General features: G+C 36.4%; 1 protein-coding gene across 1 annotated transcript in view; it reads right to left on the reverse strand.

The window, feature by feature from the left end:
• Positions 1-27,841, reverse strand: part of piezo2b (piezo-type mechanosensitive ion channel component 2b) — a 106,542-nt gene that overhangs the window by 5,141 nt on the left and 73,560 nt on the right. Inside the window, exons 32-53 of the mRNA XM_079876648.1 lie at positions 25,953-26,056; positions 23,656-23,754; positions 22,563-22,668; positions 22,412-22,480; positions 22,165-22,331; positions 19,962-20,152; positions 18,690-18,863; positions 16,999-17,589; positions 14,712-14,970; positions 13,562-13,744; positions 10,246-10,534; positions 9,115-9,247; positions 8,396-8,543; positions 7,964-8,178; positions 6,630-6,788; positions 6,222-6,369; positions 4,200-4,388; positions 3,138-3,230; positions 2,261-2,430; positions 1,036-1,155; positions 840-931; positions 555-756 (exon numbers count right to left, since the gene is read on the reverse strand). Of these exons, the coding sequence (XP_079732774.1) occupies positions 555-756; positions 840-931; positions 1,036-1,155; positions 2,261-2,430; positions 3,138-3,230; positions 4,200-4,388; positions 6,222-6,369; positions 6,630-6,788; positions 7,964-8,178; positions 8,396-8,543; positions 9,115-9,247; positions 10,246-10,534; positions 13,562-13,744; positions 14,712-14,970; positions 16,999-17,589; positions 18,690-18,863; positions 19,962-20,152; positions 22,165-22,331; positions 22,412-22,480; positions 22,563-22,668; positions 23,656-23,754; positions 25,953-26,056 (3,901 nt within the window). The remainder of the gene's footprint in view (positions 1-554; positions 757-839; positions 932-1,035; positions 1,156-2,260; positions 2,431-3,137; positions 3,231-4,199; positions 4,389-6,221; positions 6,370-6,629; positions 6,789-7,963; positions 8,179-8,395; positions 8,544-9,114; positions 9,248-10,245; positions 10,535-13,561; positions 13,745-14,711; positions 14,971-16,998; positions 17,590-18,689; positions 18,864-19,961; positions 20,153-22,164; positions 22,332-22,411; positions 22,481-22,562; positions 22,669-23,655; positions 23,755-25,952; positions 26,057-27,841) is intronic.

Raw genomic sequence — 27,841 nt, forward strand, 5'->3', positions numbered from 1 at the left:
TCATTTTCTCCAAAGGGAAATAGATTTTGAACGATAACTTATACATCTTTAAAGACAGAAATACTGTAATCTGCGAGGTTGTTAATGGATGGTATTTGCTTCTGTTGAAGCCGTCAGCCCAAACTATTTCAACTTATTTTTAAAATAATCATGTTTAACAGTGGAATTCCTGGTGAAAAACTACATTACCCATGATGCTGTACAGAAAATTACACCAATCAGAGAGTCGGAAAAAGCAACACGCTCCAAAAAAGCTCTTTAGCTCCGCCCACTCCCATGAAACACTGCGAATGACGTAATCAAATATACATATACATTTATAAGTAGTAGTTTTATATTTCTCCATAGTTTTTAATTCGATTATGCTGTTCTCAAAGCTTCATGGGATTGTAGTTCTTTCCCTTACACAGTCTAAGAGGTTTTTTTTAATTCCTATTTGAAAAATGATTGGAAAAAAGACTTCTAGAACCAGTGCCGCACAGTTTTTATTCCATTAGGGGGGACAGAAAGATAACTTGCGACTGGTAATGTGTCACGTCCCGATTGTCACTTACCCATAACCAGCCAGAAAGCCCAGACTGGGCGGACTGACTTGATCACTGAAGATGTAGATCTCCAGACCAGATCCAGTTCCATTCTTGAACATATTTAACGGGCCTGGTTTTGTCTGATTCACGATCCACCACTCCTGAACGCTCCCCGAGATGCTTTGGTTGCTCTTGTTTAAAGATAGCGTGATGTCCATGTATTGTTCACCTTAGGGATCAGATAGAAATAGACATGTTGATGGCTGTAGAAAAGCATATCAATGTAGCAAAGGCGTAGATAATGGCAGAGACCTTCATCATTATTGAAGTAAAGCTGTTCAATAGGCTTGGCATTGGAGTCGCTTGGTGCTCTGATGTATCTTGGAAAAATCTTCTTGATGAGCCTTGAAAAAAATATTACAATTTACCATTCAGCCAAGAGAAAAAAGAAAAGAAAAATATGCAGACTGCGATTGTTCCATATTAGTATTGAGATGCTTAAACTCACACTGGATCTTCCTTGTTACCATCTTTCAGTAGATTACTTAGTTTTGTTCTGGTGTCTTTATCCAGATCAATGTGGTGTTTTCCTATTGCCGTTTCAGCTTTGGCACCTAAACTGAGGTTCCTAATGGACAAATACAGCAATACACAACTGAAATTAATCAACTGAAAACCTCAGTCTGTCAATCAGGTAGCTAACCAAATAGCAACAGAATAGATCTGTGTGTGTGTGTGTGTGTGTGTGTATGTGTACTGGTTTGACCTACATTATGAGGACCCATAATTATTCAAATGTAAAAATGCATAAGGTTCTCTGTGTTGGGTAGGTTAGTGAAAGGGGCTAGAAAATGTAATTAGCTCAGTATAAAAACCACAACGTCTAATATGGGACTTCCACATAAGGATAGATGTACCAGTACACATGATGTGTGTGTGTTTGTGTGTGTGTGTGTGTGTTTGTGTGTGTGTGTGTGTGTGTGTGTGTGTGTGTGTGACAGACAGAGATAGACCGAAAATTAACCATGGTTTAATTATAGGTGTATTGAACATTTGTATAACCAAAGAAATACTATAGTTACATTTATTTTTTTATTTTTTTAAATGAAAAGTTGACTGGTTGAAAATCTGTTTGTGTGTGGTGTGCTGTCTTTGTCACATCATGGCACACCACACACACTATAGGAGCAAAACGGTTAAATCTAGGATTTATTGTCCTCATGTTTGTGGTCTCTCATATTTTGAAAATCTTAGTGAGTACCCAGCATTAGATGAAAAATATCTAATTAAATTAAAGACAGTAAAACAGATAAAATCATTATATATATATATATATATATAGAGAGAGAGAGAGAGAGAGAGAGAGAGATTTTATCCGTTTTACTGCCTTTAATTTATGCTGATTGATGGTATACATTTTTTTATTTTTAAAAATCAATACAGTAATAAAAAATACTTCATTACAGTAATGAGAATCCTTTGATAATTGTGAAGAATGAGAACTTTCACTTGGTACATTTTCTACTCTAGGCAGTGTCTGTAGACCTTATGTGACCCTGCCACCTTTTCAGCACTACATTTTAATAAAATATAAAATAACTTTACATTTATATAAATAATATTGATTGAAATATAATATAATTTTAGATTTAACCTGCACATGTTGCTTTGAGATTTACCCATCAGGCACTAGCAGACCAGGTTATTATAAGAGCTGTGGTGTTGAACTCTACCTCTGTATGGACCAGGTCATGGTGAGAGGGAAATTCTGCTCTCCATCGAGCATATCAGTGAGGTGTGCCTTGCTCGGGGGGCTGATGGTCCAGAGCGAGTTTGAACTTCCTTCTAGTTGAGCTATTTTCAAATCCTCTGGAGTATAAGACTCCAGGAACATCATGGCATTCTGCAGGAGACACAAGCATCTACTTTCACAATTTATCAGCAGCAGGCAATATTAGCTTTTTGTCACAATGCAAAATAAAATAATCTTTATAGTCCTACAAAATGTGACCAAACCAGTCACATGGGTCAAATTTATGAAATTGAGATTTATACATCATCTGAAAGCTGAATAAATGAGCTGTCCATTGGTGTGTGGTTTGTAAGGATATGATAATAGTTGTCCGAGATACAACTATTTGTAAATCTGGAATACGAGGGTGCAAAAAAATCAAAACATTGAGAAAATCTCCTTTAAAGTTGTGCATTTATGTTCACGATTGTGCTGCATTCACTCACAAAAATAAATGTTTTATATATTTACGGTAGGAAATTTTACAAAATATCTTCATGGATCATGATCTTTACTTAATATCCTAATGATTTTTGGAATAAAAGAACAATCTAAAATTTTGACCCATACAATGTATTGTTGGCTATTGCCACAAAAAAAAGCGACTTGTGACTGGTTTTGTGATCCAGGGTCACATAAGCTTCATTTTATCCATGCAAAATATAATTTCTTATTTTTATGTTGATTATGCAGTGAAATGTGAATTATTGTAATGGGCCTCAACTATCACAAATTTTTGTATATATGGTGCATCACAAAAAATTCATAAAAATACAAAGGAGCCACTGTGATTTGTTAGCAGAAACATAGTTCCTTACTGCTTTATTTTCGTATTCCTTCATGAACACTTTAAAATCTGAGGGACTGACAGCTTTTATATCGCTCTGCTGGGCGCTCATTGTGAAGATCGGCTGGAAAACAGAACGCAAGAGCGAATTATCAAATGATAAGCACCCTGAGATCTGAACAAGAAAAAACAAAATATATCAAGATCATATGTAGACTTTTACACGAGTCTCCTGCTTCTCAGATGTTTCTCCTAAATAACACTCCAGTAATCTTGCAGTGTCTCCTCTAGAGTTTCAGAAGAGATCTCAACAATGTCTCAGACTGTGTTCAGATAGCCAAGATACCAAAGTCAGCAATTAAAAGTCCAGTGTTAACCAAAACTATTTGCCATTAAAATTAAGCTGAAATAAAAATATTAGATTAAAACATTGTCTTGCTGACTAACTGAGATAAGTGTAAGTTTTAAAAAAGTAGTAAAATGACTAAAACAGAAAGAAAAATAAATTGAAACTAAATTAAAAATACATGGCAAAATAAAAATGACAGAATCTTACTCTAAAATGAAAATGAAAACTATAATAGAAATAATAGCAATAAATTATAATAAAAAATAAACTAAATAGAAACAAAGCAAAGACCACAGAAAAAAATATATTTAATAAAAATGACAAAAACATAAAAATACATAATTAAAAATAAAAAAAACAATACATTATATCAATAAGTTATAATTAGAATATTATACATAGAAAATAAAAATTACTAAAACTTAAGCTAAAATTTAAATGAGAACTGAAAACAAAAAAACTCTAAGCTTATTCAAAATATTAATAAATCGTATATGAATAATAAATTAACACTGCAGAGACCTCAATATAAACACAAACACTTTTCATTAAATGATCTGAGATTCTTTCCATTTTCATTCTAATTTCATTTTATACTGGATGAAAACTATGGCTCATTCGTGTCTATTTGATTTCTTAGGAGAAACATCTGAAACAACACAATGTGTGTCTGTTTTACCGGATGTAGAAACTGTCAGAAATGTGACATGAGCATGAAATCAACAGCTTGAATGTAAGGTGCACCTGCAGTCCTCCGAGCATGAGTGTGACGGACACGTCCAGTGGACTGTTGACCACTCCTGCCACAGATTTGACCAGAGACATGAAGAGCAGCGGGAACCAAACGATGCAGATCAGAAGCATCACGATCATGCCACCCATTCCATACTTCACAACCTTCTTCTTCTTCTGCCCGCGAGGCTGAGGGTTTCGCTGAGACACCACACACACAACTGGTTAGGATGTTGCTTTACGCCCACATGATCTGCATATGCGGTACGTATTCTTTCAGGTCCTATATTAAGAGCATACACACACTGCACTGCAATGCATTGCTGTAATGGTTGCAGATGCAGGTGTGTAGTCTATTCTTTCTGTGGTGCATGTGCTTCATTTAAAAAAAATGTTTTGACTATTGTTCAAGGTCAAAATTAAAATGTAATTTCACATTCTGTTCGCAAAGACCCACCCCCTTTAGTTACTGTTGCTATGTCCGACAAGCCACGCCTCTCTCACGCCACAGCATGTTCTCACGCAGTGAAACATACATGACACTGACTGACAGGACAGACCAGGTTACTTTTGATATGAAACAAAGTCTCAACTTTCAAATTTGGTCATTTTTTAACGCAATTTAAACAATAAATACCGTTTTGTGGCTCTTCAATGTGTCGTGACAGATCGCTCAGTTAAAGCTGCTCGTGAACTGATCATCTCTTCCTTCTAGTTCATTTATAGCATCAAATAAACTTGAATGAACATCAGAAGGAATGTTGTTTTAACCGCGGAAAGACGTCAGTACACTCCGCTTTTCAAGTTCAAATCTTCTAACGTTAATCTACTAACTCTCCTGACTGCTTTGTCGGACAAAAATGGCGGATTCGACGGATGGCGGATTATGATTGGTCAGATCGCCTGTCAATCAAACTCCCTGCGAAGGGTCAATTGAAGACTAGTGATTCATAGGTCAGAATATGACTGGGTAAAGGAAATAAAAATACACCCTACTTCACATTTGGAAAAACAAAGCAACATAATGGATAAAACTCGTCTCATCGTGGAGGCAGAAAAACAAAGTTCTGCATGACCCACAGAATGAAGATTTAAACGCAAAAGAAAAGGCATGGGAGGCAGTACGTTTATTTATTAAAGGGATGGTTCGGAGTAAAATCAACCCAGGGTCCTTTGCATGCACCGAGCCAAACACCCCCAGAAGCCTTTTTCCCTTGGTCGAACATTATTAAAGTTAGAGCTTATTTAGAGATATCAGCCGGATGTCTTAGTGCAGGCGCTAATGGATCCAAGGCTGTATCTCGTAAATTACCCCACTAATAATGCCCAGAATGGTACCAAACTTCTACAGTAGTACAAATAGGTTCTGAACTCATAAAACGAGGCATTGGAAAGTTTGTAAGTACATCAGGAGTTTATTTAAATATCACTTGCCTGACGGCTTATGCTACCGCTAACCCGGTCACTTCAGTGATTTGGGAAAAGCCTGTAAAACTCCTTTGCAAAACTTACTAGTGTAAGGGAAAAGCTAGTGAATTTATTTGATTTTTTCCTAAGTGTTGACAACTTAGTGTTAACTAATAATTGTTGCAAACTGGTACAACCAACAAAATATTAGTCCATACATGGAACTGGGCGTCGTTACACTACATCCTTATGCATCGCTTTCTGCCAGGACTTTTACTGTCCTGTACTTTTACTTTTACTGCACTATATTCGGCTGATATCACTAAATAAGCTCTAACTTGAATAATGTTCGACCAAGGGAAAAAAGGCTTCTGGGGGGGGGTGTTTGGCTCGAGGTCATGGTGCAAAGGACCCTAGGTTGATTTTACTCCGAACCATCCCTTTAAGGCATGGTAAGTTTTATTGAAAATGTTTGTGAAACGACCCTTTCACGTAAGAGTACCATATGTTTAAATGTCGTTTGAGTAACTTGATGTATATTTCTATACAGAAGTAATGAAAATGAATGGATTCTGGACTGAGCAGGTTTGTTGAAATAATAAGTAAATGATATATATCCTCTCTTACCTTCTCTGATTCCCTCCAGCATTTGAGGATGAAGATGTGTGCGTAGATGTCCTCCACACAGATCCAGCTGGACAAACTGAGCGTCGTGTCCGTCCACACCCAGTCCATCACGGCTCGCAACTCCGTCAAGAACGGGATCAGGCGAAACCTTGGACGTACAACACTCACTAAGCAGGAGTATCCATTATGTATAGATACCGACTGGTTTTCTTTAAAACACGAGACGCCGATCATTTAAAAGATGCCAAATATCGGCCGATATATCAACCTTGGCAATTTATTGTAAGTAAAAGGAAACAAAATGTTTCTATGTTTGAACACAATTTTTTTTTTTTTCAGATTCTTTCTCATTCCACATAAATATAAACGTAAATTACATGCGACATCACCCATAAACATGTTTCTCACCCCTGGAAGAGGAAGAGGTTGAGGTAGTTGTAGCTCTTGGTGAGGAAGTTTCCCAGTATGCGAGTCGGATATCCACATCGGATCTGATACGCTGACAGGCCGAAGTAAATGCATTTCACAAAGTACCACAACTGAGCGATAGTGTTATCACTGAAGCGCCTGCAGAGAAGATAAAAGCTCTTACAGAACTCGCAAACTTTCAATTCAAAAGTGTGAATTTGAATTGGCCAGGAAGTTAAAATCTATCTATCTATCTATCTATCTATCTATCTATCTATCTATCTATCTATCTATCTATCTATCTATCTATCTATCTATCTATCTATCTATCCTTCTATATTTCCTTCTATCTATCAATCTATCTATCTTTCCTTCTATCTTTCCATCTATCTATCTATCTATCTATCTATCTATCTATCTATCTATCTATCTATCTATCTATCTATCTATCTTTCCATCTATCTATCTTTCCATCTATCTATCTTTCCACCTATCTATCTATCTATCTATCTATCTATCTATCTATCTATCCATCCATCCATCCATCCATCCATCCATCTTTCTTTCCATCCATCCATCCATCCATCCATCCATCCATCCATCCATCCATCCATCCATCCATCTATCTATCCTTCTATATTTCCTTCTATCTATCAATCTATCTATCTTTCCTTCTATCTTTCCATCTATCTATCTATCTATATATCTATCTATCTATCTATCTATCTATCTATCTATCTATCTATCTATCTATCTATCTATCTTTATCTATCTATACTTCTATCTATCTATCTTTACTTCTATCTATCTATCTATCTATCTATCTATCTATCTATCTATCTATCTATCTATCTATCTTTCCACCTATCTATCTATCTATCTATCTATCTATCTATCTATCTATCTATCTTTACTTCTATCTATCTATCTATCTATCTATCTATCTATCTATCTATCTATCTATCTATCTATCTATCTATCTATCTATCTATCTATCTTTCCATCTATCTCTTTCTATCTATCTATCTATCTATCTATCTATCTATCTATCTATCTATCTATCTATCTATCTATCTTTCCATCTATCTATCTTTCCACCTATCCATCCATCCATCCATCCATCCATCCATCCATCCATCCATCCATCTTTCCATCCATCCATCCATCCATCCATCCATCCATCCATCCATCCATCCATCCATCCATCTATCTATCTATCTATCTATCTATCTATCTTTGTTCACATGCTATGCTTTTCCTGTTAAAAAACCACAGTTTTACTAATTTATTTAATTTGAATTCAAATTAAACTGGAATTTCTAGGATCCCTTTACCTGTCTGTGATTGCTGGCAGGATAAAAAACATCCAGAAATGGATGCCGAACACCAGGAGGACCTGGAAAATCACTTTTCCCATCACAGTCTTGCGGAGGTACAGAGCGCGATCCACCACCATCGTGCTGAACTGGATGAGAACCATGACGAGGAACGGCCCGGGAACTTGGTCTTCTGACAGCGAGGACGTGATATCAGCTCCTGCCTGATGTTTCTGTGAGCCAGAGAAAACAAACATCAACACAGAGCCACACAACAGCAGGTCAAGGAGAATAACCGAGGATTGGTTCTTTTAAGTATGAATTTTATCTGAAACTTTTATCTAATTCCTGCATTGGCAAACTGCATCCATAATTAAATTTTTTCAAAATATGTTTGCCCTCAAATACTATTTTTTCAATTTCTATTTAATAACATAATTTAAAATTTACCCCAAATGCCGTGAATCCAAAGACAATAATGATGAAATCTACGGTGTCTGCTAGAAACATGAAGACGTAAACATCCGTCACGGCGTTGTACTCGGGATGGATCAGATTATAGAAGAACTGACGGATGGGCTGATAGATCCTAACCAATCTGAAGAAAGAAGAGAAACAGAGACTGAAAATATAGACTAATGAAGTATATTAAAAATATTAGGATGAAAGAGTGCACATCAATCAGCCAAAACTATCAGCATGAAATGGCTTTCATAACCCATTTTACTTCCATAATCTGAAAAATGTAGAGTGGCAATTCATTTTTATCCATTGGGAATTGATTGGAAGTGTAGGATCCTATGAAGTTTTTTCTAAATTCTATTTAGTTTTTTCCCCAAAATCCGTGATTTCCATTTCCATTTTTCTGGATTCTGTTTTAATGGTTTGATTAAATTTAGATGACCATTGTCATCAAATTAATTCATAACACTTCAATAATTTAATAATTTATTCAAATTTTAACTACAATAGTACCCTATGAAATACATTATTATTATTTTTTTAGAAATTTGGTGTTTTCGGTTTGGTAATCAATCAAATCAAAACTTTAACAACTTAATTAATCTTTTAGAATGTAAATCAAATTAAATTTGATCAATAGGAAGAAAGGAACAGTCAGAAGTGGAGAAAATCAGGTCCATCTGAATTATTTTCCCACACACACTCACTTTTTGAGCAGGTAAACCTTTGCTTTGATGAGCTGCTCTCGGATCTTCTCCATAATCATTTCTTTCCGGCTCTTCGGCGGTACTTCTGGCTCACTGCTTTCTCTAGGAACGCTGTTCCGTGTGCTTGTGCTGCCTGTGAATCAAACCAGTACCAAACGTCACCACAATTAAACCCACAGCAATGCTTAACCCCAGAATAAACAGAAAGAGCACATTAGCAAACAAAATAGCATGTAATTTTCACTGGTCTGTTCAAATAAATGACCTTGACCAACCAGATTCATGATGTGTAGATTACTTACAAGTCCATTACTGATTACAAATTATTTGACTTTTTGATTACTTTTAACTATCACATACATTTGAACAGGACTGTTTTGTACCATATTGATAGCATTTTTTATATTTAAGTCATAAAAATGTCAAATATTTTTAAGTCACCACTGGTGTTCCTCAGGGTTCTGTCTTGGGCCCTCTTCTATTCATTATTTATGTAGGTACAAAAACTATTTTGACAGAAACATCTGATTGCTTTTCTGTGGCTATTGAAAACTCTACTATTTTTCCTTGCCCACAGGTTAAGAATCTGAGTGTCGTCCTCAATAGCACTGTATCCGTCAAAGCTCATTTTAATAACATCACGTGTACTGCATACTTTCATCTATGTAATAATTATGGTCCTAGTCTGTCTCTCTCACACAATGAATAGCACTGAAATTCTTATTCATGCACTGGTTACTACAGTTATTGACTAATATTACTCTATAAACTTCAGTTGGTTCAGAACAATGAAATGGTTTTGACATTTACATTTAATCATTTAGCAGACGCTTTTATTCAAAGCGACTTACAAATGAGGAGAGCAATAGAAGCAGTTCAACTAACAATAGGACTATGACAATAAGTGCTACTGTATGACCCTTCCCAGTTTAGTCTAACGCAATTAAAAAAAAAATAGATATAGAATAGAAGAGAAAACAAAGTGTTAGTATTAATGGATCAGGTGTTGCCGAAAAAGATGCGTATTCAGCCGTTTCTTGAAAATGGCTATGGACTCAGCAGCTCGGGTTGAGTTGGGCAGATTATTCCATAAGTCTCTTGAAAAAGTGAAGTGATTTCTGTAAGTCTCACCGCGTTTGGAGCGCACAGAGGAGCGCCGGGAGAGCTGAGGTCCGCCGCTGGTGCTCTGCCGCCGCAGATAAGGCCGCTGCTCAGGATAACGCATATGCATGAGCACCTGGGACGAGTCCACGGACATGCCGAGGTTCACGGTCTTCAGCGAGTACGCTGGTGAACTCCTCTTCTCTTCCTCGGCTGGAATCACGACCGCCATCTTCCCCTCGTCCACAGACTCGTCCTGATGAAGACACGCATCTTTTCGGGACGTTTTAGGGTCGTCTTCATCCCAGAGACCATGACACTGAGACAAAGAGAGAGAGAGAGAGAGCAGGTACACTAAATGAGATTAACTGGATGCATTGAAGCCATTGTGATGGTCTTTGGTTAGGAAAACAAACTGGAAATTGAAAATAGTGCTTCATCCGAGACCCATTTATTGCCTGTATAATCAAAGTCGTTAATACATAAAAGGCACTTTCCACAAATGAGATAAAAATTCATGTACCATTTCTTTAAGCAATAAAAGTATAAATCCCAAATTTTCCATCTAAAATTAGATTAAAGTTAGATTAAACTCTATCTACTAGTTGAAAGTTTGGACATACTTGACTGAATTTGTTTTTCTCATGATCTTAAACTTTGTGAACCGTCTTCGTCTTAAATGCTTTACAACAAAATCAAGGGTTTAACCTATATTCTACAGGTTTGCAAAAATAATTGCAAACCTCATCTAAAAAATGTTATCTAAAATGCTTATAACATTTAGTTTGACCAGCCGAGAGGTGTACAAACAATTTTCTGACGGCTAAGCAGCTTCTCTTTTTGGGTTGCATTTTAAAAATCACGCATACGTTTACAAGCAGCCTTTTTTATTTCATAAAATCAAACACAAGTAAATTATATTGTTTTCCTACAAACCTAGCATTCCTAAACCTTTGCTTTTAAGACTTGATTTACTTCTACATTTAATAAATATCCTTTATTGAGAAAATGTATCAGTGCACAGTTTACTAAAAAAATAATAATTAAAATGTTATAATTATAAAATGTTTAACTCCAGGTTTCAGATTGGTTTTGATTTTGAGGTATTTTTTACAGGCACAGTATTTTTTGTGATATTAGTTTACCCTGGTGAAAAGTGCAATGTCATGCTGAAGCTTCGATTTTATGAAATAATCTGAAACCTGGAGAGGAGAGGAACCTCAAACATTAAGAATTGATTTTAAAATCCATTTTATGGTTCAAAGCTCTCAACAGTCTAGTGGCTTCGTTTTGATCTCATAATGTCTGATGAATTATGTTTCCAGCTGTACCTTGGCACCAAGCTGCTAAATATCTCAAAGCTAAAGCAGAAAACAGGCGAAGCAAGCGTTATTTATTCCCAACAAGACTTTGGACTATGGAAATCAAGCAGTGTGCAGATCTTAAAGATTAAATAAATATGCAAACTTGTACCATGATCTGTCTAAATACTCGATTCTGATTAGCTGGATGGTGTGCAATGAAAATGTTCAATGCACAGGTAGTTCTAGTCAGTTTAATCACTTTTCTATATTAATGCACTGTTTTCATTGAAGCGCACACAAAACAGAGAGATGGGAGATCACAGAAGCATTCAAGAGCACAGAAACTTGTTATATGACTTTTATTAATAAATAAACTGAATAGCTAGCTACTGAATAGCTACATTATATTTCTCAATGAGGGAGTTACATCCCAGTTTTTGAAACTTGCTGCTTCGTTGTAAATAGAGAGAGACGCCGCACAGACGCAGGTAATTCACACACGCATCTCTCTGTCTCTGTAACTATCAAAAAACTACATTTTTACCCTTTCGGTCAAATATTGCGCTGCAATCATCAATAACAGCTTTAACTTGACAATACTGGCAAATGACCGTGGTATAAGCGGGATAATCCACCGCTAGCTGTGCATTAAATCATTTGAATGCTCTTTATCTCTGACATATATTAATATACGGTACTAATAAAATATACGGTAACACTTTAGTATGTCGAACACATTCACGTTTAACTATGACTTTTGCCTCAATATACTCCTAATTTATTGCTTATTAATAGTTACTGAGGTATTTGTTAAGTTTAAGTATTGGGGAGGATTAAGGGATGTAGAATATGGTCATGCAAAATAAGGCATTAAAGGGGGGGTGAAATGCTATTTCATGCATACTGAGTTTTTTACACTGTTAAAGAGTTGGATTCCCATGCTAAACATGGACAAAGTTTCAAAAATTAAATTGTACGTTTGAAGGAGTATTTCTGTTCCAAAAATGCTCCTTCCGGTTTGTCACAAGTTTCGGAAAGTTTTTTTCGAGTATGGGCATGTGTGAAGTCAGATGTAACGGAATTTCCTTATATGGGTCCTAAGGCCACTTCTCCGCGGGCGCGCCGCAAACGTAGACCAGATAGAGAAGAGAGCGAAAGCAGTACGCCCATCAAAGCGCTATGCTCGGCTTTAGGGAAGTCAATGTCACCAAAGAAGTGGGTTTTTGGTTGCCAGGGCAAGACAACCCTGCACAGATTCCTAAAGAACCCAGCGTTAAGGGACCAGTGGATGGAGTTTGTTTTTCCAGAGCATCAGCGGAGGTTGTGTAAGACTGTTTGTTCCCTGCATTTCGACGATGATTGTTTTATAAACAAAGCCCAGATCGACGGATTTGCAGATCGTCTAATGCTTAAGGATCGAGCAGTCACAATGATAAAGGTTCGCGGTCGTGCGTTGGAACCGGACGGTGAGTAAAACTGTTGAACAAATGTCTCTGTGTGTTGTTAGATCAGTTAGCACAGCTTTAGCTCCGCCCACACGGCCCGCCCCCAGCCGCTCGTTTTTTTCCGGAAAGACTCGGTACAGCCTATCTTTCTTTTATAAATATAATAAAACTAAAGACTTTTTGGAGATATGAAGGATGCAATACTACTCTATAGGTACTCAAAATTAACAGGAGATTGAGTGAAAATGAGCATTTCACCCCCTTTAATATGTGCTTTATAAGTACTAATAAACAGCCAATATCTTAGTAATATGCATGCTAATAAGCAACTAGTTTATAGTGAGAACTGAACCCTAAAATAAAGTGTTCCCAAATATACTTATTTAGGTTTTTTATTTGCATGCATTCTGCATTTATATTTGCATATGCTAACCATACTTATTCCGCCCAGTACACAAGAATAGTTTATTTAATAAAGCATGAAAATGCATGAAATGTGCTTTAATGGCAAGGTTTATTAGTTCTACTGACTTTATCAAGTTTAGCATCACTACGATTAGATGGACATTATGTGGCAAAATAAATAAGAGTAAGAACCTTTAGTATGGATCTGTGGAAGAACAGCATCAGCAGCTGCACCAGGTCATAGTGCACGTATCCTTCTTTCTTCTCTATGCCGAGGATGTTGGGAGGATGGTACGGCTTCTTCTCGTTGACTTCCACGTTCTGGTTGAATGGGAAAAAGCTGAATTGGAAGAAGTACTTGACGACGATGGTGACCTGGAGGACATAAAAACATATTTACAAATGATATAAACATTTTAACAGATGCTACTGGTCTACAAGCAGATTGGCTAGACTTAAACTAAAAGATACTGCACTATGCTGGCGGAGTAACAAAGATATAGGAACTATGGTTCATATGTTATATGAATGTGACAAGGTGGAGGAATTCCACCTTGAATAATACTTTAAGTCTGTCATTATATAAGAACCCTGCCTTGTGTATGTTGGATATTATACCGGAGGATATGCATATATCTCGACAACAGATGCTATGGTGCCGTCTAGTCACATGTCGCACGGGTATATTTGTGGCAATAGCCAACAATACATTGTATGGGTCAAAATTATAGATTTTTCTTTTATGCCAAAAATCATTAGGATATTACGTAAAGATCATGTTCCATGAAGATATTTAGTAAATTTCCTACCGTAAATATATAAAACATTTATTTTTGTGAGTGAATGCTGCACAATCGCGAACATAAATGAACAACTTTAAAGGAGATTTTCTCAATGTTTTGATTTTTTTGCATCCTCAGATTCCAGATTTACAATAGTTGTATCTCGGCCAAATATTGTCCTATCCTAACAATCTATACATCAATGGTAAGCTTATTTATTCAGCTTTCATATGATGTATAAATCTCAATTTAAAAAAAAATTACCCATGTGACTGGTTTTGTGGTCCAGGGTCACATATGATGAATAGATGGAACTCATGTCAAATATTGCTAGTTATGAACGTGTGGGGGTGGTTTGTGGGGTGGTGATTATGTTGTGGTAAGGGGTAAAAACCAAAAACATGTCACTGTTAAAACATTTTTTGACTGATGTTGTTTGTTTAAAAAAGTTTGCATTTATATGAATAATTTGCACATACTACACATATAACTGGGCCTGCACAGAATCTGTGCCCACAAAATTAAATACACAAGTCATTTCACCCAAAACAAACCCTGACCTCTGTGTAAACGATGGCCGTCATCCAGAAACGCTTGCTGGGCCGAGGAACAGAGAGCATCGCCCACAGGAAGATGAGGATGGGCAGCACCAGTGTCGCCATGGAAGCCGAGATCATGTGGTTGAGGATGATGACCAGGTAACAGACCATCTCAGAGTGCGCCACCAGCAGGTTATAGAGAGAGTAGCACAGCTGCAGGCCCAGCGGCTGCAATCTATAGAAACTCTCGGAGTTCTCCAGCTCCTCGTCGTAGAACATTCTGGATAACAGTGGGAAAACAGATCGCATTAAATGACCACATGTAGCCGGTCACATATCAATGATTATACCTACAATACATACTGTGTATTAGTTGTGCTGGTAAAGGGGAAAGTGCATACTTGAGTATGTACTGTAGCAGTGTTGCATATAAACTAAAACTATTTAAAAAAAAAATGTTAACTGAACTAAAGCTAATAATAAAATATAAATATGTAAATTACATACTGAATGTTAGAATAAAGTTTACGGATATCAAAGATATATATATATATTAGATTAACTAATATATAGAAAAAAAAACTTTATATTTTTTATGTTAAACTTTATATACACTTTACCTATACTATCTCTCTCTCTCTTTCACTCTCTCTCTCTCTCAAATATATATGTGTGTGTGAGTATACAGTACGTTTATATACACATACAACTTTAAATACATTTTTTTAAATGTTGCCTTTGCAACTTACTGAAATAATTATGTTTATACTATATTTATTATACTATATAATAAGAAATATAGTATAAAAACGTATACTAATTTCAGTAAGTTGCAAAGTAGGCAACATATCAAAAAATGTTATTTAGTTTAAGTTCTAAATATACTAACTGAAAAAAAAACTAAAGCTCAAATAAAAATAAAATCACACACCTTTCTGGAAATATATATAAATAAAAAATAAAAAAAAGATAAATATGACAAAAAGCACATAGCAAACTTACTAAAAATTAAACTACAAATAAAATGAAACCTGAAAAGCTTATTCAAAATAGCAATACAACTATAATAATGTTACAATTCCTGTCTCTTTTCTCCTGTCTTTTGTTTAAGGACATTTTGGAATCTTATGGAATTTTTGGAATCTTATTTTGGAAGTGTATTTTTGTTCCTATTGTTCCTGCTGTTTGACTTCCTGTGATTACTTCCTGTTTTCTCCGTTTCCATTGCTGCCTTGTTTATTTGTTTGTTTCCACAGTTACCCTTAGGTGCGTTTCCCGAACAACGACGTACCTCGTGCTTAACTACCACAGTACGATGCATCGTTGATGAAATCAACTAGCTAGTCACGACTGTTTCCCGAAACCGTATTGTCACAAAGTGGTCGTTCAATCACGTTGGTTTATGACATCACGCACGTGGTGGAGTAATAACTTCTTTTAATGAATCTGTTTGAGATCGAATTAACGCTAGATGGTTTGCTATAAATTACAGACATGACATCTGAGGACTATTTCTCATTTTTCTCAGTTATTTTGCTTTATTTCCAGATTCATTCATAGAGGCTCGTTCTTACATAGTAGAGCACGTTCGCACATGCGCACTCTTCAAAAACGGTGCTTTAAACTAAAAGACGTAAATAACATTTGTATGTATTATAATTAAAAGACACAGGTTGTACTGAATGTCAGATTGCTTATTTTGCTCAAGATAAGGATTTACTAAGTCCACATACATGTCATGCAATCTAGAAACTGCTTCTAACCACAGGTCGACGCTGTCATTCCAACTACACAACTTTGCGATGCTGTTTGCGAATGTTCGTTAGAACGGTGGTTTCGGGAAACACTGACTCGTTGAACTGCTGATAACGACGGAACTTGCGAACATAGTTGGCTAACAATGCTTCTGTGAAACGCACCCCTGGTTAGTCTCTATAGCCACTCATTACCCACACCTGTTCTTTGTTATCTCGTGTATTTAAGCCCCAGTGTTTCCTCTGTTCTTGGTCTGGTGTGGACCTTCATGGTTCAGTTTTGCCTGCCTTGCCACTTGTCTGGATTTACTCAGTTTTTTCTTCATCTCATTTGCCTGGATTAACTTTTGTTATGTTTTGTTGAATGTCTTTTAACTGCATTTGGATTCTACTCTCCCTCGTTTCTGAACCAACCCACATTACAAATAGTATACACTAAAATAACACTGGTATGTAGTGAGATATAATATCAGTATTGGGATTTTCTACCACATTTATGCCACTTCTTGATACAACAGACCCATTTAAATAAGCCGTCATGCAAAACGACTAACTTGTTGAGCAGCAGTTCGCTGGCGGTCAGATCGGTGGTCGTGGAGGGCAGCAGAGGGTCGTCCAGATCGGATTTGCTGTCGGGTGTCATCACCATCAGACGCTTATCGCTGTCGCTTTCGTCGCTCACAGAGAGACGGTCGAAGCTCACGGCTTTGCTGTAGCTGGGCGGCACATCAGCGTCTGAGGTGTTTGGCGCGTCTGTGTCTGGAGTGAAAATCTGCCCGCTGACCAGATCCGTTTGCACGTTCTCCAGTCCTGAGGATTCACCTTCATCCTGATGGATAGACTCTTCACACTCCTCATCATCAGTGACACACTGCTCTTCCTCTCGGTGATCATCACACTCCAGCTGAGGATCCTGAACATCTTTCACTGCTTCCTCTGGATCCACCAAATCCCATTGGACTTCCTCTTCCTCCTCCCGCTTCACTTCCTCCTGATCGTCTCCCTCAGGTTTGTCCTCACTGGCTGGGCGCTCCGGCTCTGCTGTTTTCTTCTTGTCCTCCAGCTGGTCTCGCTCGTCCTCAGCCTCGTCTATCGTGTCGTCGGTGCCTTGTCGAGAGAACAGTGTAACGCACTGAGTGGCTTCACTGGAAAACACAAACAGGAAACAGCATTATATTACAATCACAATAAACATATCAACGTATGAATTGTGGAACATTTTCAGAAGTTTTGACGTATAGGGTTTGAGTAACAACATTTCCTGTAGTGCTGTATAATGAAAAAATTACACAAATAGATTAACTTAAACATTTACTTTGTCTTCCCAAAATGTATATTTACCACTGAAATATCCTTGCTTTTTTTATAGGATTTCATTAAGTTTTAGAAGTTAATTGATGTCCAATACTTCCAAAATGTCCAATAACTGATAAGTAGAACCAATTATTTGACTGTATTTTTGACAAAATAATACCTAAATAATGTTATTCTACAATAATAAACGTGTATGTAAATTTTAAATGTATTATGTACATACAATTATTATTTTGATATATATATATATATACACACACACACACAATTTTTGTAATTATCATTATACTGTATTACTATTAGTTTAAAATAATAAAATGTATTATTAAAATGAATAAAAATGTAATAGATGACATTTACAATATTAATACTATACTAATTAATATATGATTAATATAATACAAATTTTATTAGTAATATATAATATAATATTATATATATATATATATATATATATAAATATATATATATATATATATATATTAGAACTGTCAATAGATAAAATGTTTTAATCGCACACTTAACGTGAAATAAAGCATACACCATTTATCTTCATAACACGTTCATTTTGTCATCATTTGCCATATCCAGCAAAGTTAACCATCAGATATAATAATTTTAACGCATTAAAGTTTTTTAATCAATCGCATGCATTAATGTATTAACATTGACAGCCCTAATATATGTATATTATATAGTCAGATAAAACAGAAATGTGAAAATATCAGTAAATATTTTAATTTATTTTGCTTTATTTTTCAGGTTTTCCATTAGCATGGCAAACCTGTTTACATTATAAATAATATGTAAATAAATAAAATAAAATAACAAAATATAATATAATAAGATAAAAATAATAATAAATAAAAAGGAGTGTGGAGGGTGAGGATGAATGTGATGAAGAGGATTATGAGTTGTTCATTATGAGCACCTGGACATGACGCTGCTTCCGCTGTCCGCCGAGGAGTTGGACATGTCCAAGCCGTACATTTTGCGCAGTTTGGGACGAGCGCGTTCGCTGGTTTTGGGAATATTCTGAGGCATGTCGTCCAAGTCGTCCAAGGTGGACTGGCGGGAAAACAGCATGGTGGCTTCGGTGTATGCGCTGATGGATGGACAGATGGACAGATGAGTGGAAATATAATGCAATGAAAAAGATGACAAGAAATCATGAGGGAAAAGTCTCCTGGTTCTCAGATGTTGCTCCTGAGAAAAAAAAAATACTTTAATTGTGCTAGTCATGAAAATGTCGCAATGCAAAAACTCTGGGGTGAGATTTTTTAAGTTATGTGATTTGTAAGACAAACAGAACTTAACATACTTTGATCTCCTGAGATATGGACAACACAAACACATACTGCCATTTGTCTCCAAACCCTCAGAGTGAAGTTGATTAGATATAGTCTTACCTTAATTAAGTGTGTTCATATCTATGGGGACTAAATAATATATTCTAGAATGAACAAGTAGATATTAGTCAATCACCTCTGTCTAACGACCGAGACTGAGGAGTTTGAGATTATTAGATCATATACCCAGCCGGTGCGAGACTCAAATTGTTGGGTGAACGAGTGTAAAATGTAAAGAAAAGAGTTAAATAGAATAATCAAACATTCATCTACATTTAAAGTCCCCCTGTGGTGAGAATCAAGCTTTAATGTTGTTTATATGTCTATGTGGTGTTTTTAATGCGCTTTAAGACAAAGCATGTGTAAGTTCATAAGTCGACAGCATTGCTGAGTATTTCCTCCTTAAAACTGCAGTGAACCAAAGACAGTCTCAAAAACACGCTTTGAAATCGCTGGTGTTTCTGACGTCACAAACTACCTTGTAACCAATCAGATCAACGTGTGATCGTCAACCAGTGGATCTCTGAGCTGAGTGAGTGAGTGGAGGCGGGCTCATTTGCATATTCATTGCAAGCTATTTTAAGGCATGACACATTTTTTTTCAAGGAAAAAACTTTAAAATATGTCATTTTGGTGATTAAAGATGAGTTTTAAGGGATAAAATGATTGACTACAGGGGGACTTTAGAGATTAACAAACATCAATTAAACCTTTGTATGAAATAGAGGTTATTAAATGACTTTGCCACACTGAAAAGCACAAGAAACCTTCACCCGCTTATCGGAAACTGTCGTTGATCCGATTGGGCGGGTCTTACAGATTCAACCTAAAATAATAAAGTGGAGGATGAGCACCTGGAGAGGCTGTCTCTGGAGGCGAATTCAGACTGGATGGAATCCAGACTGTGTCCGCCACGTCTGCGGCGGGCTCTGATTGAGCCCGAATCCTCCTCACTGATCCGGTCCAGTCCAGATTCACGAGATCCACTGAGTTTCATCTGCTTCTGGTAGTACACATGGATGCTCTCACGGGACGGCACGTTTCCCTGCAGGACAGAGAACACAGGGGATCAGTTCGAGACCCATAGCAGCTTGGCTGATTCATTACGTTTTTGGATTATTCTCAAAAACGTGTTGCACCTTGTGCAGATTCCAAAAGCTACCAATGCATTTTAATTACAAATATTATAAATATACTTTTTCTGCAATCAATTTCCATCATTAAATTATATTAAATAAAGCAAATAGTGATAGAACGATATATTGGCTGATCTTTTTTTATTTTTTTTGCGACATTTCATAACAAGGATCCCTGTAAATAATGGCAAACTAATGTGCCATCTGATGATGTTTGAGACGACACTGCAGATGACAAAATTTTACAGTACATCGATATTAAATTATTCACGTGTAATTCAAAGACAGAGTATTTCTCATTTATTCTTATCGAGCCTGTTTGGTTTAGTTTCCCCTTAAATGTTAATTAATGCATTAACTATCAAACATGTACTAACACATTGTGTGCATCTTGCTATAGGTGAATTTCAAATATCAGCCATTGGCCTCACTTTCCTCTTTAGTAATACCCTGGAAATCCAGAGTTCTCACGAGAGCACAAGTTGAATTTGCTCAGCAAGTTTACTCTGGCGTCGAGTAATGATGCTCATTAAATATGCCCTTGTATCCGAGCTGCACCAATCACAGCGGGTTATCTGATATAGGCGGGCCAGAGGCGAGCTAAACAGAAGACGACAGCGCTGTGACGTCGAAGTCATTAGTAAACTTTGCAAGATGGCTATGGATGAACACCAGTTGTTTGAAACGGCTTTGGCCGCTACAATGAACGAGTTAGACTTGGCTTTTTCTCTAAAAGAGGAACAGAAGACGGCGCTCGAATCCTTCCTTTGCAAGAAGGGCGTTTTTGCTGTTTCGCCGACCGGATACGGCAAGAGTCTAATCTACCAGTTAGCTCTGCTGGTAGCTAAGCGTATGGGGCTTGTTGTGATTGGTCATAATGTTATCCAATTGCGTGCAGTGAGATTTTTAAATGCATGCTTGGTGCCGCCCCTCGATTTTCATTAGTCGATGCCAGACCATTTATCTTTCAGATTTAGGTCTGGATTTCCAGGCTACTTTAGTATACTGATAAAAATATATATTTTTCAAGTAAAAAAAAAAATGTATATACACATATGTTGGGCTTTCATGTTTTATGGAGATATTCCATATACATACTGATTTTTTTTTTTTAAACTGTATATTCTTTTTCCTAACCCTAAACTGTTTTCCTCATGGTAGCCAAAAAATATACCCACAAGGAAATGTCCTCATAAACAACGTATATGTTGTAATACGAGTGTAATGCCCATGTCATTATACAAATTTGTGTCCTCATAAATCATATACTGTAAACAAGCACACACACACACTTTCTTGTACATCTATCTTTATGAGGACATTCATTGACACAATGCAATCTCTAGCCGCTTACCCTAACCTTACCCATCACAACTAAGTGCCTAACCCGACCCCTGACCCTAAACCGACCCTTAACCTCATTATAACCTTATCCCTAAAACCAAGTCTTGACCCTCAAACAGGCCTTTAAAGGCTCTCAGAAAGTGAAGACCGGCCAAAATGTCCTCACTTTACTCTCTTTGTCCTCACTCCAATGGTCTAAAACTCAAACTGGTCCTCACAAAGATAGATGTACAAGTACACACACACTATATACAGTATATATACATATACCATGGTCTTTATCTCTGTGTTTGATTTAAAGCGGGCAGAATGCTTGATCTAACGAGCCGTAACTGACGAAAATAACCATCATTTTTACCCTTCCAGTCAAATATTGCACTGCAAACATCAATAACAGCTTTAACTTGTTAATGCCGGTAAATGACCGTGGTATAAGCGGGACAATCCACGGCTAGCTGTGCATTAATCATTTGAATGCTTCGCTTTGCACTGGGCGATTCTTTGCCTCGATGTCATGCATTAAAATGGTTTAATGCACAGCTAGCTATATGTATATATATAAGCATCAGTAGAGAACCTTTTTGACTTCTCTGGTCAGCATGCAGCGCTCGATGCGCAGGACGGTGGAGATGTCGATGTACTCCCTGCAGACGGAGTTCAGCCACCTGGTGATGCTCTCGACGGTGGTCAGAAACAAGACCCACGTGAACTTGATGATGTTGAAGACCCTCTTGATGATGTTGTCTACAGGGAGTGGAAAGTTACGTTTAAGTTTTTCTGAAGTTTATATGAACTGGTAAAACGAACGTGTGCCATGAACACACCTGGTCCGTCAGTTTTCTCTTCCTCTGAACTCTGACGTTCTTCTTCACCGACCTCTATCGCCACATGAACTACACACAAGAAGTTGTTGTCCATTGAGACCAACTTTACAATCATGAACACAAATGTTCAGATGTTAAAGAGTAGCTGTACCTTCTTTCTTGTCTTTTCTGTGTCTGCGCTTCCAGAAATAACGCCTCCCTTTGCCTCTTTCCTTCAGGACTGCTTTAGAGTCAGTGATCCAGGTATGATACACAAACTACGGAGCAACAGCAATAGAAATTCATCCATTAATGACGTGTTTGAAAACAAGGACTTAAACACACAAACATGTCCAGCCATTTCAGGAAACCAGTTGAAATTTAACCCATGATTCAAGTTTCAATGCAATGCATTTTTCATTTTGATCATGAATGTGTATTTTATCCCCTGAAAAGGCTGAATTTGACAAGCACATCCACACACTGCATACAAACAACTGTTTTCCATCCGAATATTCCAAATCTTTGAAAAGCCACTTCCAGTTTTTGAATTGCATATGCATGGATATTGATGAGTATGCATTTAATTATCAGATTAAATGGAGTTGTTTGAATCCAGGTTGCACAAGAAAATGGAAAATTCAAAGACAGAAACTGTTTTTTGCTCCATTAATATCAGAATGATTCACGTTCAGTGTGAACGCTATTTCTTAAATGCAATGGAGCAAATCACACAATTTACTAGCAACAACATTAAATGATAACATTTTAAAATGAGGTTCCATTTGTTAACTACATTAGTATTTATTACATTAAGCATGTTCATTTCAGCATTTACTAATACATTAAAATCAAAGTTGTATCTGTTAATATTATTTAATGGACCTGAGCTGACATGAACTATGAACAGTTGTGTTTTTACTACTGTTAATAAAGATTCATAAATACTGTAAATGCATTGCTCATCAACTAATTTAAATGAACTAATGGGTCCTCATTGTAAATTGTTACCAATTCAATTATTAAAAATAAACCCACAAAAAAAAAAAAAAAACACACACCAAAGACACAACATTCACATTAAACAACACCTCTAAATCATTTCCATTCCATGCATCTTTGAAGGATACTTCACATTATTCACAATCTCATTATATTTACAAATATATATATCATAGTTGGAACAACATGGAATGGAAATCTCCCAATAAAACACCATCAGCAAACACAGATAAACACAGATGAGCCGTTCCCTGCGGTGGTACCTTGGCCGCTCTGATTAAATACTGCAGAACAGTTTTGGGCAGTTTAATGACTGATCTGGGTAAAGCCAGGAGGGCCGAAGCAAACTTTCTGATCGCTCGCTGAGAGGAGAAAGAACCAGGAGAAAGTCACAGCATCAGTGTCCTGAAACCCTTCAAACAGTTACAACACTAAAACAACAGATGAACAAATAATACATGGGTTTGTAACTAAAAAGATGGAGGAACCGACGCAACATTTTGATTAAGAGGAGATGTACAGATGATGGATGTTGGGCTATTTGATTGGGGATTGAAAGAAAAATCACAGAGATCTCATTAAAACTGCAATTTAAAGTCCCCCTGTGGTGAGAATCAAGCTTTTAATGTTGCTTATATGTCTATGTGGTGTTTTTAATACGCTTTAAGACAAACCATGTGTAAGTTCATAAGTCGACAGCATTGCTGAGTATTTCCTCCTTAAAACTGCAGTGAACCAAAGACAGTCTCAAAAACACGCTTTGAAATCGCTGGTGTTTCTGACGTCACAAACTACCTTGTAACCAATCAGATCAACGTGTGATCGTCAACCAGTGGATCTCTGAGCTGAGTGAGTGAGTGGAGGCGGGACTCATTTGCATATTCATAGAACCGTGAATATTAAATGAGGCAAGGGTGTAGAGTTGCATTCAAGATATTTTAAGGCATGAAGAATATTTTATGGTTTAAATATGTCATTTTGGTGATTTAAGGGATACAATTATTCTTCAGGGGGACTTTAATGTGGATTAAATGGAGATCAACCGGAGACTTTGAATTCTCCTGCTTCTCAGATGTTTCTCCTGAGAAAAAGTTCTCAGTAATCTCACACGTGTCTCCTGTAGAGTTTCAGAAGAGATCTCAACAATGTCTCAAACTGCTCAGATTCGTGAAGATACCAAAACCCGCAATCAAAAGTCAGACAGCTCAATATGAACTCGCACAAGTCTGATCAAAATGATCCAAATTTTATAGCTCTATAGCTCTATCCTTGATGTGTCATTACAAGTGCACAGAAAATGTGAGAAAATGTCAGAAAATAACATAATTTTTATACATATCTTTCACATCTACTGCAGTCAGATTCACCGCGTTCACTCTGAAGGAATCACTCACATTTTCTGTGCACTTGTAATGACACATCAAGGATGTTAAGAGGCTAAAAGCAGGTTTAGTACTTGCCCCATTGAAGTCAACAGGGTGCAAATTTTAAAAAGAGGATAACACGGTGTAGGCAACACCGATTTTTGTCGTTGTTCTCTGTATTGACAGCACTCCAAATGTACAAAAAAATGAGCTCAATGTTAAAATTGACCGGAGTTCTCCTTTAATCTTGACTACGTCTTCTGAGCTATAACAAATCAACCCTATAAAGCCGACTATCTCATATTTGATATGCACAATTTATGGCCTGTAAATGATCCACATGATTGAAACGTTGCTGATAAACATGTTGCACACAATCTACATGCCGTCTGTCGTCTGATTGTTTTTTAGCAAGTGAAAGATATTTTAGTATAATTGTAAAATCATCCACCTTCAGCTCGTGGTTCACATGTCTTTCTGCTGTGAAATCTGCACTGATTTTTATCAAGTAAATGTAAGAATAAATTGTATATTGTTAGTAATATAACATTTCAAGATGAACACTTACTGATCTCTCAATCATCATTGTATTGCATTGCATTATGTTTTAAAACTACAGAGCTTTGATCATAAAACTAAGCATTTAAATATCAGTTTAATAAGACATATTATTAGCAGATCTAGTGTGACAAATGATATTTATATGCATTTTATATCAGTAGTATGATATACTGCTATAAAGATCTCACTGATTTACATTAGAAGCATACCAGCATCTGCACCGAATTGCATATCTTTGCCCAGTTCATAAAACCGAGGTGTTTTTTTTCCTCAAGTATGAGCTCCATATTCTCACTATATCATATATGAGCCATAAAAACCCTGATATGATACTCAGAAAACACATTTGATTTTTTTTTTTTTTTTATCTAAAGGTTCAATAAACTGTCACAAAAAATATAGATTTTTTTCGGATTATTATGTCAAATGTCAGGCTTTACCGGGTTGAAATTAAAGTTTCATTTTAATAAAAATACATAATACATTTTAATAAAACAGCAATTGCCAATCAAATTAATCCATAAAATGGAGAAAAAAAAGAAAAGAAAAAAAAACAGTTATATATCTCTAGTTGGGTTAGTCAGTCATCTAACACCTCGGAAACACAAAAAGTTGTGTAAATTCGGTTCAGTCACCTGAAAGGCTGATCTCTTGGGTGCTTCTTCATCTTTTTTCTCGTCGTCTTCCTCTTCCTCTTCACTGTCAGTTTCAAACAGGTAATAATCACCACTTCTAACCACTGAGAGAGGAACGGAGGAGAGCGTTTAGCCAAAACAATCATAAAATCAGCAAACAGGAGAATAACATGCTTTTGATGATTCATATATATATACACACACACACATACATATATATATATATATATATATATATATATATATATATACAGCCTGATCTCAAGAAAATGCGTCTCTATTGCACGCATTGTGTTTATCGTGCAATTTATACACAAAAATGAGTTTTTAAGTGCGTATGATACGCAGTTTCCGCGTGCATTTGATGCGCACTTTATTGCGTGTTATACACACGCACCCCACACATGACTAATACTACCCATGCGTATAATATGCACGTACCCTACCACTACTAAACCTACCCATGCGTATCATATGCACGTAAAAACTCATTTTGGCGTATAAATTGCACGATAAACACAATGTGTGCTATAGAGACGCATTTAGTGTGATCGGGTTGATATATGTATATATATATATATATATATATATATATGGTAACACTGTATAATGAGTATACGGTAATAAAGTACTTGTTCAATAAACAATTTTCAAGTTTTGCTCATCAGACCACCTGAGATACCATTAAATACCACTAAATACCAAATACCATTAAATCTCTTGATTAAACTTACCTGAATCTCTAAATGTGAAAACCGTACAGTCAAACTTAGTTTATCAGGCATAACAGAACATCAGCGCCAAAACAAAAACACTAAAACTGTAAAAAATTAAATCTTGCATATCCCATTTTATACATTTTAATAAAACAGCAATTACCAATCAAATTAATCCATAAAATGGAGAAAAAAGAAAAGAAAAGAAAAACTACACAGTTATATATCTCTAGTTGGGTTTAGTCAGTCATCTAACACCTCGGAAACACAGCTGTGTCTGCAGTTTCACAGATGCATTGAAAAACAGTAATTGGAATAGGGAAACTGCCTTGTGTCCTTGAACAGAAGAGCCACAATGGAGAGGGAGGGCAGGGGAGGATGCTGGGAAAACAGTTCAAAACTTTATTGAAGTGACAAAACCAAATACTGGCCCTATAAAGCTCTAAAAAAAGATATTATTTCTATAGTGATTACTGATTAGAGGGTCTCTCATTTAAATAAAAAAAACATGGTACAACAGTAATACCATGGCTTTTTGGACAGGATCATGATAGTAATACTATGGTAGTGTTTGCAGTAAATTGGAGTGCATGTAAATACCATAGTATGTGAATATGGCAACCATATTCAATCATGTACCATGGTATTACCGTCTGATACCATGACTGTAGCATATTGCACCTTAATGCGTTTTCTTTAATAATAATCATCATTCTAATCACTATTAAACAAATATTAACATTAATGAAGTTGTCGCAGGTTTACAGTGAAATCGCATCTCCTGTGCTTCAGTATCACGCTGATAACTGAGATCAGCACATCAACGAAGACAAAGTAAATACCATCTCACCCATTTCACACGCTGAGAAGAACCAAGACTAGAGTTTGAAGGTATTTCTTTTGCTTTTTGATGGTTTTCTGTTGAGCACTTTCTTTGTTGAAGAGGATATAAAGAGAGGGACCATAAACCTTTGGTTTAAGAAAAAGTTAGTTGTTCACCCAAAAATGAAAACTTACTAACACTTGTGTCGCTCAAAAGCTCACCAGATTTTTGTTCTCCATGGAAATCAAAAAGCGAAGCTCTTTTACATACAATGAATGAAAGATGATTTGCCAAAGTTTTTTAGCTGACTAAATTTGTTTTTGCTTTGTTTGAGGCAAAGTAATCAAGAT

The sequence above is a fragment of the Squalius cephalus genome (genome assembly GCF_949319135.1).
Source record: "Squalius cephalus genome assembly, chromosome: 7".
In the NCBI taxonomy this organism is placed as follows: Eukaryota; Metazoa; Chordata; class Actinopteri; order Cypriniformes; family Leuciscidae; genus Squalius; species Squalius cephalus.